This window comes from Gymnogyps californianus, chromosome 29 (assembly GCF_018139145.2).
Source record: "Gymnogyps californianus isolate 813 chromosome 29, ASM1813914v2, whole genome shotgun sequence".
Lineage (NCBI taxonomy): Eukaryota > Metazoa > Chordata > Aves > Accipitriformes > Cathartidae > Gymnogyps > Gymnogyps californianus.
Window position 1 is genome coordinate 1761991 of NC_059499.1, and position 14143 is coordinate 1776133.

General features: G+C 70.9%; 4 protein-coding genes across 4 annotated transcripts; 2 read left to right on the forward strand and 2 right to left on the reverse strand.

The window, feature by feature from the left end:
- Positions 1-1625: 1625 nt before the first annotated feature.
- Positions 1626-3953, forward strand: TOMM40L (translocase of outer mitochondrial membrane 40 like). Its single transcript, XM_050912116.1, is given in 10 exon segments — positions 1626-1674; positions 1677-1724; positions 1955-2022; positions 2139-2231; positions 2408-2509; positions 2624-2729; positions 2816-2938; positions 3060-3136; positions 3212-3314; positions 3386-3953. Coding segments are annotated over 10 exon segments (909 nt in total). The 3' UTR covers positions 3526-3953.
- Positions 3954-4014: 61 nt separating this feature from the next.
- NR1I3 (nuclear receptor subfamily 1 group I member 3) lies at positions 4015-6568 on the reverse strand. Its single transcript, XM_050912215.1, is given in 9 exon segments — positions 4015-4144; positions 4239-4344; positions 4426-4542; positions 4632-4777; positions 4857-5065; positions 5145-5236; positions 5239-5316; positions 5734-5864; positions 6390-6568. Coding segments are annotated over 9 exon segments (1188 nt in total).
- Positions 6567-9081, forward strand: PCP4L1 (Purkinje cell protein 4 like 1). The gene is made up of 3 exons (XM_050912216.1): positions 6567-6611; positions 7983-8037; positions 8385-9081. The coding sequence occupies exons 1-3, from the start codon at positions 6567-6569 to the stop codon at positions 8522-8524; spliced, it is 240 nt and encodes a 79-aa protein (XP_050768173.1). The 3' UTR covers positions 8525-9081.
- Positions 9082-11463: 2382 nt separating this feature from the next.
- Positions 11464-13220, reverse strand: MPZ (myelin protein zero). The gene is made up of 6 exons (XM_050912119.1): positions 13157-13220; positions 12436-12602; positions 12129-12342; positions 11912-12047; positions 11726-11786; positions 11464-11576 (listed from the first exon to the last, which is right to left on the reverse strand). Exons 1-6 carry the CDS (start codon positions 13218-13220, stop codon positions 11472-11474), a joined length of 747 nt encoding a protein of 248 aa, XP_050768076.1. The 3' UTR covers positions 11464-11471.
- Between the last annotated feature and the right edge of the window lie 923 nt (positions 13221-14143).

Sequence of the window (14143 nt, forward strand, 5' to 3'; positions counted from 1 at the left end):
CCCAGGCCAGCTCCCGCCCCTGGGCCAGGGGGCCGTGCCGGCCCCTGCCACAGCCTGGGTAAACACGGCGGGGGTAAGGGTCGCTGCGGGGGACGGCCCCTCCTCGTCCTCGCCGGGGGTGGCCCTGCACCCCGGGGTCCTGTCCCTGCGTCCCCAACGCCCCCTGGCCCCGGGCAGGACGTGGGCAGTGGGTGACAATGGCCCGGGGATTGGGTCTGTGGGGGTCCCTGAGGGTCGGCGCTGCCACAGTGGGGGCTTGGCTGGCGGCCCCATGGCATGCAGTGGTCCTGTGGCATGCGGCGGCCCCGTGGCACACGGTTGCCCCCTGGCAAGTGGTGGCCCAGTGGCACCTCGTGGCCCTGTGGCACGTGTGGCCCCATGGCGTGTTGCAGACCCACGGCGTGTTGCAGCCCCACGACATGCTGTAACCCTGCAGCATCGCGGGACCCCCAGAGCATCCCCAGGGTCCCCCTACAGCCCCAGGGCCCCCCCGTACCCCGACTCCAGCACCCACCAGCCCCTCTGCCCCAGCCCCGTGGGTCCCGGTGGCCGCCCCACCCTGGGGTCCCGGCTTGGCGGGGGCATCCTGGGGGGCTGCACACCGCGGCCCGCCCCGGCACCCGCGGGGCGAAGGTCGTCGCCCGCCTTATCGCTGACCCTCCACCGCCAACGTGACGCTGTGACTCAGCGCGGGGCAGGCAGGGGCCGTCCCCGCGGGGTCCTGGAGGGGGGCACCTGTAGGGGGGGACCCTGGGGACACCCCGCCACGGGGCCGGGCCAGGGGCCAGCTCTGGCGCTGTTTGGGGACACACGGCCAAAGGGCACCTGGGCGGCACCAGGGACAAAAACTCTTTGTCCCCCAGGTCACCAGTGGGGCCACCGGGGCCCCTTACCCTCCAAGCCCCTGCCCACGCCAGCCCTTTCCAGGAAAGCTGCTGGTGACAGCAGCGGGGACAGGGGACGGGGAGGCGGGGGGAGACATGGGGAAGGTGCAGGGACACCGGGCAGGGGGCAAGGAGGGGATGTGGCACTGGGGACACAGGGAGGGGACACAGGGCAGGGGAGATGGGGGGGGAGACGGGATGTGGGGGGGACACAGGGAGGGGACGTGGAGGGGACACGGGGGGAACTGGGACACAGCCAGGAGGGTCCAGGGATGTGGGGAGGGGACATGGGGGGACACGGGACACGAGGGGGTCCAGGGATGCAGGGAGGGGGACAGAGGGGACATGGGGGGAACGGGACACGAGGAGGGAAACGGGATGTGGGGGGCGGGGACAGGGAGGAGATGGGGACACACGGGACACGCGTGGGGACACACGGGACACGGGGGGCGGGGGCGGGGCGGCCCCGGCTGAGCGCGGCGGGGCGGAACGCGGCAGCCCCGGAACGGCGCCGCGCGGGGCAGGGGGTCCGGGGAGCACGGTCCAGCGCAGCCCCGCCCTCGCCGGCTCAGCCAATGGGCGGCGAGCACTGCCCGCGCCCGACATGGCGGCGGCGGCGGCGGCGGCGGCCTCGGGCGGGCGCGGCCTCGCGAAGCCGCTTCCGGCGGCGGCGCCCGCGCCCGCGATGGCGGCGCCCGGCGGGGACGGGGGGGGCGGGCGGCCGTAGGGCCGGGCCGGGCCATGGGCAACGTGCTGGGCCCCGCCGCGCCCCGGGCCCCGCGCCGGGGGAGCCGCTCGGCAGCCCCGGCAGCTTCGATGAGCTGCACCGGCAGTGCAAAGGTGGGGCCGGGGGGGGCGCCGGGGCCCGGGGGGGGGGGGGGGGGCGCCGGGGCCGGGCCCCAGGTGTCCCCAGCAGCAGCGGGGGGTCCCGGCGGCGCTGGGGGACGGGCTGGTACCGGGGGCACCGGGGCGATGGGGGGGGAGGCCTGTGGGTGGCCCTGGGAGAGGTGGGGTGGCACCGGGGGGGGGTACGGCAGCGGTGGCCCCGCTCAGCCCCCGCTCTCCCCCAGAGGTTTTCCCGCAGCAGATGGAGGGGGTGAAGCTGATCGTCACCAAGACCCTGAGCAGCCACTTCCAGGTCAGGGGGACACACGGGGACCCGCGGGGGGACACCGTGCTGGGGGGGGGGGGCTGCTGCCACCCCCCCCCCCCCGGGCTGCCCCCCTGTCCCCCGCTGACGTGCCGTCCCTGCAGGTGACGCACACGGTTCACATGAGCACCCTCGGCCCCTCCAGCTACCACTTCAACGCCACCTTCGTGGGCGACCGGCAGCTCGGCCCCACCGAGGTGAGGCCCTGCACCCCGGGGTGGCCCTGGGACGGTGGGTGGCTGTGGGGTGGCCGCAGGGCTCTGAAATGGCACCAGGATGGGTGGGGTTACCTGGGGGGGGTGAGGGTGTCCTAGCCAGGGACAGGGGGACGGGGGTGTCCCTGTCCCCCCAGCTGACCCCTCCCCGTCCCCAGGCCTTCCCCACGCTGGTCGGGGACATGGACAACAGCGGCAGCCTCAACGCCCAAGTGCTGCACCTCGTGGCCGAGCGTATCCGCACCAAAGCCGTCTTCCAGGTGGGGCCGGGCGGGAGAGGACCCCGGGGCGGCGGGGTGCCGGGGCGTCTCCGTCACCCCCAGGCGGTGGCGGGGACGGTGGCAGGACCCGCCGCGGTGCCCGTCCCCTTGCAGACGCACCAGGCCAAGTTCGTGACGTGGCAGTTCGACGGCGAGTACCGGGGGGACGACTGCACCGCCACCCTCACGCTGGGCAACCCCGACCTCGTCGGCGAGTCCGGTGAGCGGGGCGTCCGTGTCCCACCCCCCCGCCCCGGCTGCCGGGCCCGGGGGGGCCGCGCGCTGAGGGCCGTGCTGTCCCCGCAGTGATCCTGGTGGCCCATTTCCTCCAGAGCATCACCTCCCGCCTGGTCCTGGGCGGGGAGATGGTTTACCACCGGCGGCCGGGGGAGGAGGGAGCCATCCTCACGCTGGCCGGCAAATACACGGGTACGCGGGTGCCCCGCACTCGAGGGGGCCGCGGGCACGGCCCTGGGGGTCCCACCCGCTGTGCTGGCCCCGGGGGGACGCCCCGGCTCCCCTCGCCCTCTGCTTTGCTTCTCTCTTCCAGCTCTGAAGTGGGTGGCGACGCTGAACGTGGGGTACGGCGGCGCCCACGCCAGCTACTACCACCGAGCCAACGAGCAGGTGAGCGTCCCCCGCGCGTCCCCGTCCCCTGCGTGTCCCTGTGCCCCCCGGGGCCTCACGTTTTCCGCCCCCCAGGTGCAGGTCGGGGTGGAGCTGGAGGCCAACACGCGGCTGCAGGACACCACCTTCGCCTTCGGCTACCAGCTCAACCTGCCGCAAGCCAACATGGTCTTCAGAGGTGAGCGAGGAGCCGCGCCGGCACCCGGCAGCCCCGGCGCTGGCCGGGCGCTCACCCTGTCCCCCCCGCAGGGCTCCTGGACAGTAACTGGAGCGTCGGGGGGGTGCTGGAGAAGAAGCTGCCCCCCCTGCCCGTCACCCTGGCTCTGGGCGCCTTCCTCAACCACTGGAAGAACCGTTTCCACTGCGGCTTCAGCGTCATCGTGGGCTAAGGGGGCCACTGGGGCGGGCGGCACGTGCCACCGTCCTGCTCAGGGAGCCGCCGTGCCGTGCCGCGGGGGCGCCGGCCGGGCCCCCTCTCACGCCGTGGTGCCAGGGGAGCCTGCGGAGGGGGGACCTGGTCCCTCACGGCCGGGGGACACTGTGTGACAGCGCGTGGTGGCTGTTAGCGCCTTTGGGCTGAGGAGCAGCTGCCGCTTGGGGCTGGGGGCCTCCGTCGGCCCCGGCGCTCGCCCGCGCCGCCCTCCTCGCCCCGGCGCCGCGCTTGCTCCCTGCTCCCACCCCTGCTCTGCCTCAGTTTCCCTCCGGCGGCGCAGGGGGTGACTCCGGGCCGCAGCGGGGGCTGGAGGTGCCAGCGGTGCCTGCGTGCACACACCCACGGAGCCTGGAAAAATAAAGGAGCTTTACTCTGCCCTGTAAAGTGCACTGGTAGCCGGTGAGCCCCGGTGCTCGCAGCTGGGGGCCGGGGCACGGCGTGGGTGCTAGCTGATGATTTCGGAGAGCAGCGGCGTCATGGAGGACAGGTCCTGGATGTGGAGGATCTGCCGCGTGTTCTCCACCTTCAGCGTCTGCAGCTCCGTCAGCAGCAGCAGCAGCTTCGCGTAGAGAAACCTGGGGCGGGGGGACGGGACGCCCAGCTCGGACCCGGTGGCTGTCCCCGCCGTGGAGGGGACTGTGGCCGTGCCAACCCCGCTCCGGCGCGTACCTGCCCTCGGGCATGGGGTGCCGGTGGTCGATGTAGCTCTTGAGCGTCAGGGCCACCTTCTCCTGGAACTGGTCGATGAAGTCCCGCTGGGCGATGCTGGCGTGGTCTGGGGGCGCAGGGCGGGCGGGCGGGCGGCCGTCAGCGGGGCCGAGGGGACGCCCCACCGCCGCGGCCCCCCAGTCCCTACCTGGCGAGAAGAGCAGCATGGCCTGGAGTAGGACGTACTCGGCCTCGTGCAGCTGCAGCTTCTTCAGGCTGATGTGGAACTTGAGCAGCGGCTCCAGGTAGATCTGCTGGAAGCCGGCTGGGGGGGAGCGTGGCGGTGACGGGCGAGCTGGGACGGGGACGTGGCTGTCCCCTGCTCCCCGGTGCCGCCGTCCCCCCCTCCCTCACCCAGGGCTCCGTCCTGGATGGTGTAGCAGTGCTGCCCGCACTCCCAGGCATTGGTCTCCGCGTTGAAGACAGTGTTGAACTGGATCTGGCAGATCTCCAGGGTGGTCCCTTTCAGCAGCGAGATCTGGTCGTCGATGGGCAAGCTCCTGCCAGGGGGAGCGAGGGCAGGCGTCAGGGCCAGGGCGGCGGTGGGGGTATCCCGCCCGTGCCCCCCACCCCCCGGACCTGAAAGCCGGGATCTCCTTGGCGAAGTTGATGACCTGCTGGATCATGAAGGTGCTGAGGTCGGCGAAGTGGGGCAGCATGGAGAAGACGTCGGGCAGCACGTCCTCGTCCAGGCAGCCCGGCTGCAGGGACGGCGGCCACGTGGCGGGGACGCCCGGCTCCGGCGGGCTCTGTGGCCGCGGGCTGGGGACGTAGAGGCGCACGGCGGGCTGCGGTGGTGGCAGCCGGGGCGTTAGTGCCGTGCCGGGGCGCCCGCGGGGATGGCCGGGTCCCGGGGGCCCCACTCACCCAGTAGTGCGTGAACTGGGAGAAGCTGGAGTCGAAGGTGCGCTGGTGGGCCACGATGAGGATGCCGATGAGCTCCTGCTGCTCCGCCGTCAGCCCCCCGGCTGCTCCCGCGCCAGCCGCCGCTGCCCCCGCAGCGCCCGCCGCCGCCGCAGCGCCTCCTCCGACATGATCACTGCCGCCCCGCCGCCACCGTCACCCCCGGCCCAGGGACCGGGTCACTGGTGGCACGGCCCCCCCACAGCCCCCTGGGTGCTCAGAGCCGCCACTGCCCCGTGGTCCCTCTCCCCAAGGGGGTCCCCTTGTCCCTTCTCTCCCGCACCCCCCTGCTGTCACCTCTATGCCCCCGTCCCTTGCTGTCCCCTCACCCCTGGGCAGCCCCGTCCCCTCTGCCCCTGTGTCCTCCCCTGCCACCCCACCCCGGCCGGTCCTCTCTGTCCCATGCCCCCCTTGTCCCCTCCAGGTCCCTCTCATCCCCTTTCCCCCATGTCCTCCCACCCAGGTCCCCCTTCTCCCCTCTGCTCCGCATCCCCCACTTCCCCCCAGGTCTCCCCTGTGTCCCCCCATGCTGTCCCCGTGCCACCGCACTCACTGTCCTTCCGCATGCCCACGTCGAGGCACTTCTGGAGGCGGCAGGCCTGGCACTGCCGCCGCTTGGCCTTGGTGACGGGGCAGCTCTGGGCGAAGGGGCAGGTGAAGCGGACGCCCTTGTTGATGGAGCGCCTGGGGGAACACGGGCACGGGGCCCGGCCGTGAAGCCATGGGGACTGTCGCTGTGTGTCCCCAGGGGGGGGCAGAGGGGCAGCAGGGGGTGGGGGACAGGATGTCCCAGGGCGGGGGCCACCTCCAGCCCCCAGGACCCCATCACCACTGTGCCCCGGAGAAGCCAGGTGGCCCGAGCGTGGGGTGGCAGTGGCCGTCCCGTCTTGTCCTAGCCAGTCCCTGTCCACGGGACCATCTTGTTCCATCCCACCCCACTGTGTCTCGTCCCATCCCGTTTGTCCCATCCTGCCTTGTCCCATCCCATGTCATCCCATCTTGTCCCATCCCATCCCATCGCGTCCCATTTCGGTCCATCTTGTCCCGCCACATCCCGTCCCATCCCATCCCATATTGTCCTTTCCCATCCTGTCCTGCCGCATCCCATCTTGTCCCCCTCCTTCATCCCATCCCGTCCCACCCCATCCCCTGGCACCCGTCCAGTGCTGCGGAGCAGCCGTGGGTCCCCCCCACAGTGGCAGCCCCCACCTGAAGAAGCCCTTGCAGCCCTCACAGGTCATGACGTGGAAGTGGTACCCGGTGGCGCGGTCCCCGCACACGGCGCAGACCTTCTCCTCCCCGGGCTCCGTGTCCTCCCCCCCGGAGCCCCGGGGCCCCAGCAGCAGGCGGGGGCTGCTCTCTGCGTCCGAGGGGCTCGACACGGACATGGCCGGCAACGTGGGTGACAGTGTCCGGACCGGGGGGACGGCAGTGAGGACAGAGCCTGCAGGATGGGGCGGGTGTGCGGGGCGTGCGTGTGGGTGTGTGTGTACACACGCTGCAGCTCCCGCTTGAGCAACACCCGGCACTGCGCCCTGCAGGCAGCACCACCCGTACCACGGCCGCTGCCCCGACACCGGCTCCTGCGCCCCGTCCCCTATGCGGCGCCTCGAAGCCACAGCGTCCCCCCCACCCCACGGCGCAGCGCCCTCGTGAACCCACCTGCCGCCGTGACCTCCTGCCCCGGCCACCACTGAACCGCCCGCGTGACACCCCCGAAGGTGGCCGGTGTCTGCTGGTGCCGGTACCTGAGTCCCAGTGCCCACCAGTGCGGCCAGCGCCCGGTGCTCGCCGCCACGCAGCGAGGGGCCGCCCGGCCCTGGCTCGTCCCCGCCGCCTCCCAGCCGGAGCCCCGTGGAGTTTGAACCTTGAACTTGAGCGAGGCTGTGGCAGGCGGGGACAGGCAGCACGGGGCGGGGGGGACAGACAGCACGGGAGGGACAAGCGGGGACAGGCAGGTACAGGCATGGCAGACATTGGGGGACAGGCAGGAGATGGGCAGGTGTGGGGGAACAGGCAGACATGGGGGACAGGCAGGGGCCAGGCAGGCAGGGGGACACACGTGGGTGCTGCGGGAGGTTTTTCGGGGCGGCAGCGCCCAGAGGGGACAGGGACCACGGCGGTGGCCGTCCTGCCACCGGTGACCCCGCAGGAAGGTCCCCGTCAGCAGCCGCCGTGGGGAGGTGCCGGCAGTGTCCCCATCCCAGGACCCCCAGGCAGCGCCTGTCCCCCCCCGGGGGTCACCCCCCACCTTCGGGGTGCCCCAGGACGGCGGCAGCTCAGAGGGTAACAACGGCTGGGGACCCCCGGTTCCCCCCGGTTCCCGCCGGGTCCGGCTCCGCGGGGCGTCGAGGCGCGGGGCGGGGGGGGTGTGAGACACGCGGGGGGCAGGTCCCCACCCTGCCCCGCCCCCGCGCCCCATTGGCTGCCTGCGGCCGTCACTCAGCCGCGCCCCTATAAAGAGGGCGGTGGAGCGCGGGGCGCCGCACACCGGGAGCGGCGGCGGCACCGGAGCTGGGGTGGAGATGAGCGAGGTGAGGGCTCGGTGCTGGGCGGAACGGAACAGAACAAGGGGTTTTCCCTTTTTCCTTTGTTTTTGGCAACGGGCCGGGAGAGGAGCTGCCCTGGGAATGGCGGGGGGGGATGCTGCACCCCGGGGAAGGGGGGGGGCGGCTGGAGGCGGGGGGAGACCCCGGTGGCTGCGGGGGGTCCCCGACAAAGCGGAGCCCGTGCCCCCTCCCCACGGTGCGGGTTTGTTGCCGGGGCCCCGTGTCATCCCCGGGCATCCCTTTCTCTCTGCAGCGCAGCCCCCATGAGTCCCCCTCTGCGGCGGAGGCCCCCGGCGGGCAGGAGGAAGGTGAGGACCCCCGGCACCGGCGGGGTGCACTCTGCGGGGTGCCCTGTCACCAGTGCCACCTCTGTCCTGTGCCCTCCTGGGACCCCCGCTCTGCCCCGGTGCCTGGAACCCTGCTGGCTGCTCCTGTCCCCAGAGCTGCCAGGATCTGTGTCCCCACCATGGGGGGGGGTGACACCTGGATGGGTTTGGGGACCAGCTCTGTCCTTCCTCTGTCCCCTGGGGGGTGGGGGGGTGCCCCCCTGGGTGTACCCTGCCTCTGGGGGGTCAGGGTGCTCACTGGGTGCTGGGGTGAGTCTGAGGGTGCCAGGCTGTAACCAGGGCAGCCCCTGTCCTGTCCCCCCCCTCAGCCAAAGCCGGTGACCCCAAGAAGGTGGAGGAGGAGGAGATCGACATCGACCTGAGCGCGCCTGAGACGGAGAAAGCCGCGCTTGCCATCCAGGGCAAATTCCGCCGCTTCCAGAAGCGGAAGAAGGAGTCAGGGCCCTGAGAGGCTCCGGGGTCCCGGGACCCCCGGCCCACGGCGGACGCCCCGCTCTTGCACGTGGGCACGGTCCCATCCTGACTTCAGCCATGCCGGGGCTGCCTCGTCCTCTGCGAGTGGGGTTGGGGGGGCTTGGCCCTTCCCTACCCCTCGCCCACCCCTGAGCCAGGACCCTGAGTGAAGCTGGGGGGTCGATGTGGGGGGACACAGCTGAGTCCTGTGTCACCTGGAGTGGAGGTGGCCCTCGTGCGAGGGGATGGCATGGAAATGCCCTTTTCCCTGGGGCAGCCTCCATTTCCCCATCTGTGGCGATGATGCTGGCTGCCGGGGACGTGGCGGGGGGGGACCGGTGTCCCCTGAGCGAGGGAAGCCCCTGTCCCGTCCCAGGAGGTGGGACACTGTGGGGAGGACAGGTCTCGCTGCAGGCTGCAGCCCACCACGGGAAACCGGGGCTCCCCCGGCACAGAGTGCTCCCCATCCTCGCACTGCCCCCTCCCCACGCCCTTGTCATTGTCACCGTCCCCTCCCCTGGGGGGGCTTTTAGCATGTGTAAAGAATAAACCATGGGGAAGAGGAGCTGGGCTGGTGTGTGGTCTGTGGGAGGGGGTGTGGGGAGGGTCCCCCACTGGGTGGGACCCCCAGGTCCCCCTTTTCTGGGGGAGCGGGTGGAGCTCCCTGTTAAAAGCAGCCCCGTGGGTCCCTGGGGCCAGGCTGTCCCTGGGGGGGTGCGGGCAGGGGTGGCCCCAGGATGTGGATGGGGGGGTTCCCCCATTAGGATGGGGCCCCTCGGCTGGCCCTTTGGGAATGGCTTCATCACCCCCGGGATCTCCCGTCACCCTCTGATTTGGGATTTTTCCCATGAAATTCTGCTTAATTTATCAGCCGCTGAGTCTCAGCCCCTGGAGCCATGGCCTCGTTTCCCATCACGCCGCTCTTTGCAGCGGTGACGAAAGACGTTGCCACTTGCTCCTCTTCCTCGGGGGGTGAAGGCCTCGCAGTGCCGTGTCCCTCCAGGCATCAAAGTTGCGCTCAGGGCTGGCTTTGGCAGCAGTTCCCAGCCCCGACTCCCGCTGCAGCACTGCCGAGAGCAGCGGCAGGAGGTACCTGCTGGTGATGAGAAAAAAAGTGCTTTGGGGTGGTTGAAATAAAGCCATTTGGGGGATTTGCACCGGGATTGCTGCGTGCTCAGATGCAAGGCGGCTGCAGGGCCGGTCCCTGCGGTGCCCAATGCCGTGGGGTGACCTGGGACTCCGCGACCCGGCACAGAGCTGCAGCGTGTTGGCAGAAATAGCTCCCTGGAAAGAAAAACAGCGTCGGTGGCCAAGGGAAAGGCAGGGCCCAGGGGATGCCCCGGGGGCACTGGGGTTGGCCCCGGCCCCCGCTCACTCTGCAGACTTATTAGGGAAAAGACAATTATAGCCCCGGTGGCGGGGCCGGGGGGGGAGCAGCGCGGGGCCCCCTTCCCTCCCGGCCTCCGCTGTGTCGGTGTGGGAGCGAGTGCTCCTGGTCTGCTCCCGTGCGGAGTCGGATGGGGCTGTGAGTCTCTCCAGCGCAGTCAGCCCAGTGCCCCAACGCCGGGGCCGTGGTCCCTCCCTGAGCCCCGCTGCCAGGACAGTGACAGTCACCGCCGGGTGAGCGACGGCCATGGAGGGAGACCCCCACCCGCCCCAGGGAGACCCCTACCCACCCCATGGCTGTGCCCAGGGCTGTGCACCCAGGGCAGGACCTGAGACTTGGCCTCTGTGTTAATTGGAGTGAGCTTTAATTAACAGCTGATGGGGATGAGGGGGAAGGTGGCCCTAGGCTGGGGCACAGCCATGACGGGTGGCCTTGGGGACAGCCCCCACCGGCTGAGGGGGGTCCCTGGGGTGCCACGAGGACGCCCTCGAGACATCACTTCGCTGGGGATACTGTGGCGCAGCAGCAGCGATGCCCCTTTCCCTGTGGGAGCTGGTGGGCCTCCGTGCAATGAGTTCACAAGTGCTCAGCCACCCTCTGCCCCCCCCCTTAGACACCCCCACCTCGAGTGGGGAACAGTGACGAGCCGGGGCGGACGCTGGGCTCCTGGAGATGTGAGTTTTATTAATGGCGCCGTGGGGATGGGGGACACGGACAGGGCATAGAAAAACACGTCAGGGAGTGGCGCCTGGCTCCGGGGTGATGGGCACCGGCAGCTCCTCCAGCCCGGCCGCAGCCTCTCCTCCTCCACGAGGCTCCGGCTGACGCAGGGGAGCCGGGGGTTATGGGGCGGGAGGGTTAATGGGGGACGGGAGCGGGACGGAGGGGACGGGGCGGGGGCCACCCCGCAACGTCATTTGGGCTCGGTTGCGGAGAGAGACGAGAAAACGGCCAGAAAAGGAGCAACGATGGGGGCAGAGAAACCCTCCCGGAGACTGGTTTTGAGGGGGTGACGGGGAGGGATAGGGGTGGCACGGTCCCGCGGGGACCCCACAGGTCCCTGGGGAGGGGGGACCGAGGCAGCCCGGGGGGACAGACCCAAAATTCAGTGGTTGCGTCTTCAAATAGAAAAATTACATCAGTGCCCGGGGCTGGGCAGGGCAGCGGTTGCGCAGAGGAAGGTACCGACCGAGGGGCTTCGGGACAGGGCGGGGGGACGCCGGGGCGACCCCGAGGCTGGGGGACCCGGGGCGAGGACCACACCCCGCTCCTCGCCGGGTCCCGTGCCATGGGGCAGCCGCTTGCCGGAGCCGGGGGGGGCCGCGTCCTGGCCCCCCCCTCCGCCGGCGGCTGGGCGTCAGGTCCCCGCGTTCGGCTTGATGAAGTTCATCAGGGCGCTCTTGAGGCTGCCCTTGCTGGGGGAGCGGACGGCGGGCGGAGGGCGGGCGGTCTCGGCAGCCTCCCCCCGCAGCTCCATCTCGATGGTCATGACGACTTTTGGGGGCCGGGGGGCCCCGGCGCCCGCCTCCGCGGTACCTTCCCTGCCCGCTAACCGCTATTTCTTATCCTTGCGGGAGTCTCCCGGGGCTCCCTTGGCTTTCTTCTCGCTCACCGCCTTGGCGCCACGGCTGTGGTCCAGCATGGCGTAGAGCACGGGCGCCTGTGGGGACGGGGCAGCGTCGGCGCCGCGGTACCCCCCTGCTCTGGGGGCTTCGCCCCGCAGCCTCTCCTCCCACCCCAAAAGGTAGGGGAGGGAATCGCCCCCACCCCGGCCAGGGTGTTTTGCCCCCCCAACCCCTCGGTGCTCACCTGCCGGCTGCGTTTGGACGCGTCCTTGGCCGATCGCTGCAGCTTCCCCTTCTCCATGGCACTGAAATTGGGGTGGAAAGGCAAAAAGGCGGCTCAGAAAGGCCAACCCGCCCCCCCCCCCCGCCCCGTCCTGCCTGGCAGCCCCATTTTGGGGTGGTTTTGCCCCGGTTGGGTGGTGGGGCTCACCTTAGCCGTCGCTGCAGGGCTGCCTGCCGCCGCAGCCAGCAGTAGCGGATGAGATAGACGAGGGTCACCACCACGGCCACCAGCAGCAGAGCCCCGCCGATGATAGAGCCCAGCACGACGCCGTAGCGGGTGGGCACTGCGGGGACACCAGCGCCCCGTCAGCCCCGCTGGCTGGGGCGGGGAAACTGAGGCAGGGAGGGGACCGCCGGCGCCGTACCTTTCTCCAAGACGTAGAGCGTGACCTGGGAGGACTTGCCCACGATGTCGGGGGGGTTCTTGACGTCGCAGGTGAAGGTGCCGTTGTCGGTGTAGTCCAGGTTGTGGATGACGATGGAGCCGTCCTTGCGGTGGGGGTTGCCCACCCACTCCATCCGCTCCTTGAAGGTGCCCACGTCATCGATGTAGGGCTGGCCCTTGGCATAGTGGAATATCTAGCAATGGGGACAGACACACGGACATCGGGGTCACGGTAGCTCTGGGCACGGCAGGGGCACCCCCAGCCCCGAAGTGGAGCGGGTGCTTACGGAGATGCTGTCGCGGGAGCCCTCGGCTTGGAAGTGCCAGGTGATGGAGATGTCCTCGGAGATCCACTCGCTGGACCAGAAGCTGCAGGAGAGGGTGACGTGGGAGCCGACGGTGCCGTACACCTCCCGCTGCGTGTACACGTGGATGGACGACGTCGGGGACGGCCCTGCCAGGGGGCACAAACCCATCAGCCCCGCGGTGGACCCCGGCACGGGGACGGAGCCCATCAGCGGGGCCGCCAGCCGGTCCTGCGCCCCCACGCCGGCCCCGTGCTGCCACCAAAGCGCTTTCGTTGGCCCCGGAGAAAGCACCAAGGCTGGTGGGGGACAGCGGCTCTTTGTGCCACCACGGGTGCCTTTGCGGGAAGCCTCCGCCCTGGCGTCCCCACGGCCGCTCGAAGGGGACCGTGTCCCGGTGCTGGCTGACGCCTGGGGATGTTGGCAGGGCTGGGTCTGGCACCCAGCACCCCTCGCCCGTCCCCAGGGGGGTGGCTGGTGTTGGGACTCTCCTTGCAGCCCAGTGACGGGGACTGGGGCACGGCAGCAGATACAGTCCCGGAGCACTGCCACCGCCGGTGACGGTCCCAAAAACAGACGTGTGGGTGGCCGCCAGCCCCACGGCCACCTCCGAGGGGTCTGGAGACCCCCGGTACCCCCCAGCATCCAGGATCAGGATTTCGGGACCAGCATCCCTGGTCCCCTGTCCCCGTCCCCAGCTTACCCAGCACCGAGAGGAGCCCAGTGAGGAGGAGGAGGCTGCCGCTGCCCCCGGCACCCTGCGACATGGTGGCTGCCTGTCACCGGCTGGCTCCGAGCCGCATGGAGGGCTGGCAGTGCACGGGGCCCGGCGGCGTGCCGAAGGGTGCCGGCGGGACGGGGGCCGAGGTTTAAGAGCAAGCAGCGTCGAATGATGCCGGCGGCGCCCCGGCCTCGGGCCAATGGGCGCCGGGCAGCTGGGGCGGTGGGGGCCAGGGGGTGCCGGGTGCCCCAGGCTGAAAGGGGGCATTTAGTTTGGCGATGGGCGAGGAGGGGGAAGCACGCAGCGGGGGGGCCGGGCACACAGCGCCCTTTGTCCAGCCGCATTCCCGCCCGCGGCGGAGGCGGCTCGGCAGGAATGCGGCCGGAGCCGGAGGGCACCAGCACACGGCCACCGTCCCCGGTTGGTCCCAGGGACAGATCAGCCCGGCAGGGCTTGGGGTCTCGTGCTGACCGTGCTGCGGGCCACCGGTGCGTCCCCTCCTGTCCCGCGGCCACGGGCCGGCTGCCGGCATTCTCCGGTGCGGTCCCTGCTCCGGCCCCACCGCGTGGGGCACCGCCAACTCCGGCCAAGCGTGCTCCCAGCAGCCTCTGCTCCAGCTCCATTTTGGGGTGAAAACACGGCTTTGAGAGGGCGGTGATGGATGAGGGCACATCCGTCCCCGCGGGGTGCAAAGTGGGGAGCCACCGAAGTGCCACCGCCCCCTGCAGAGCGCAGGGCAGGAATTGGCACAATGGCCTCGCGGCTGCTTTGCCACCAGCTGAGGAGCAAGTGGTGTTTTGGGGTGGAAAGCTCCAAAGCAGGGTTTTCCTCAGAAGGTTTTTGACCCAGAGAGTTTGCGGCTGGGGAAGGGAGGGCGGGCGACGGCGATGGGGCTCGCCTGGGAGCTGCGAGATTTTCCTGCTTCAACGTCCTCCATCGGCTGCAGCTGCGGGCGAGAGGGTCCTGGTG

Coding starts and splice junctions, on each gene's coding strand:
- PCP4L1 (XM_050912216.1), top strand. CDS start 6,567: ATGGCCGGCAACGTGGGTGACAGTGTCCGGACCGGGGGGACGGCA. Junction 6,612..7,982: donor TCCGGACCGGGGGGACGGCA/GTGAGGACAGAG, acceptor TTCTCTCTGCAG/CGCAGCCCCCATGAGTCCCC. Junction 8,038..8,384: donor CCCCGGCGGGCAGGAGGAAG/GTGAGGACCCCC, acceptor CCCCCCCCTCAG/CCAAAGCCGGTGACCCCAAG.
- MPZ (XM_050912119.1), bottom strand. CDS start 13,220: ATGTCGCAGGGTGCCGGGGGCAGCGGCAGCCTCCTCCTCCTCACTGGG. Junction 12,343..12,435: donor GCTCCCGCGACAGCATCTCC/GTAAGCACCCGC, acceptor CCCCATTGCTAG/ATATTCCACTATGCCAAGGG. Junction 11,787..11,911: donor GCCCTGCAGCGACGGCTAAG/GTGAGCCCCACC, acceptor CCCCAATTTCAG/TGCCATGGAGAAGGGGAAGC.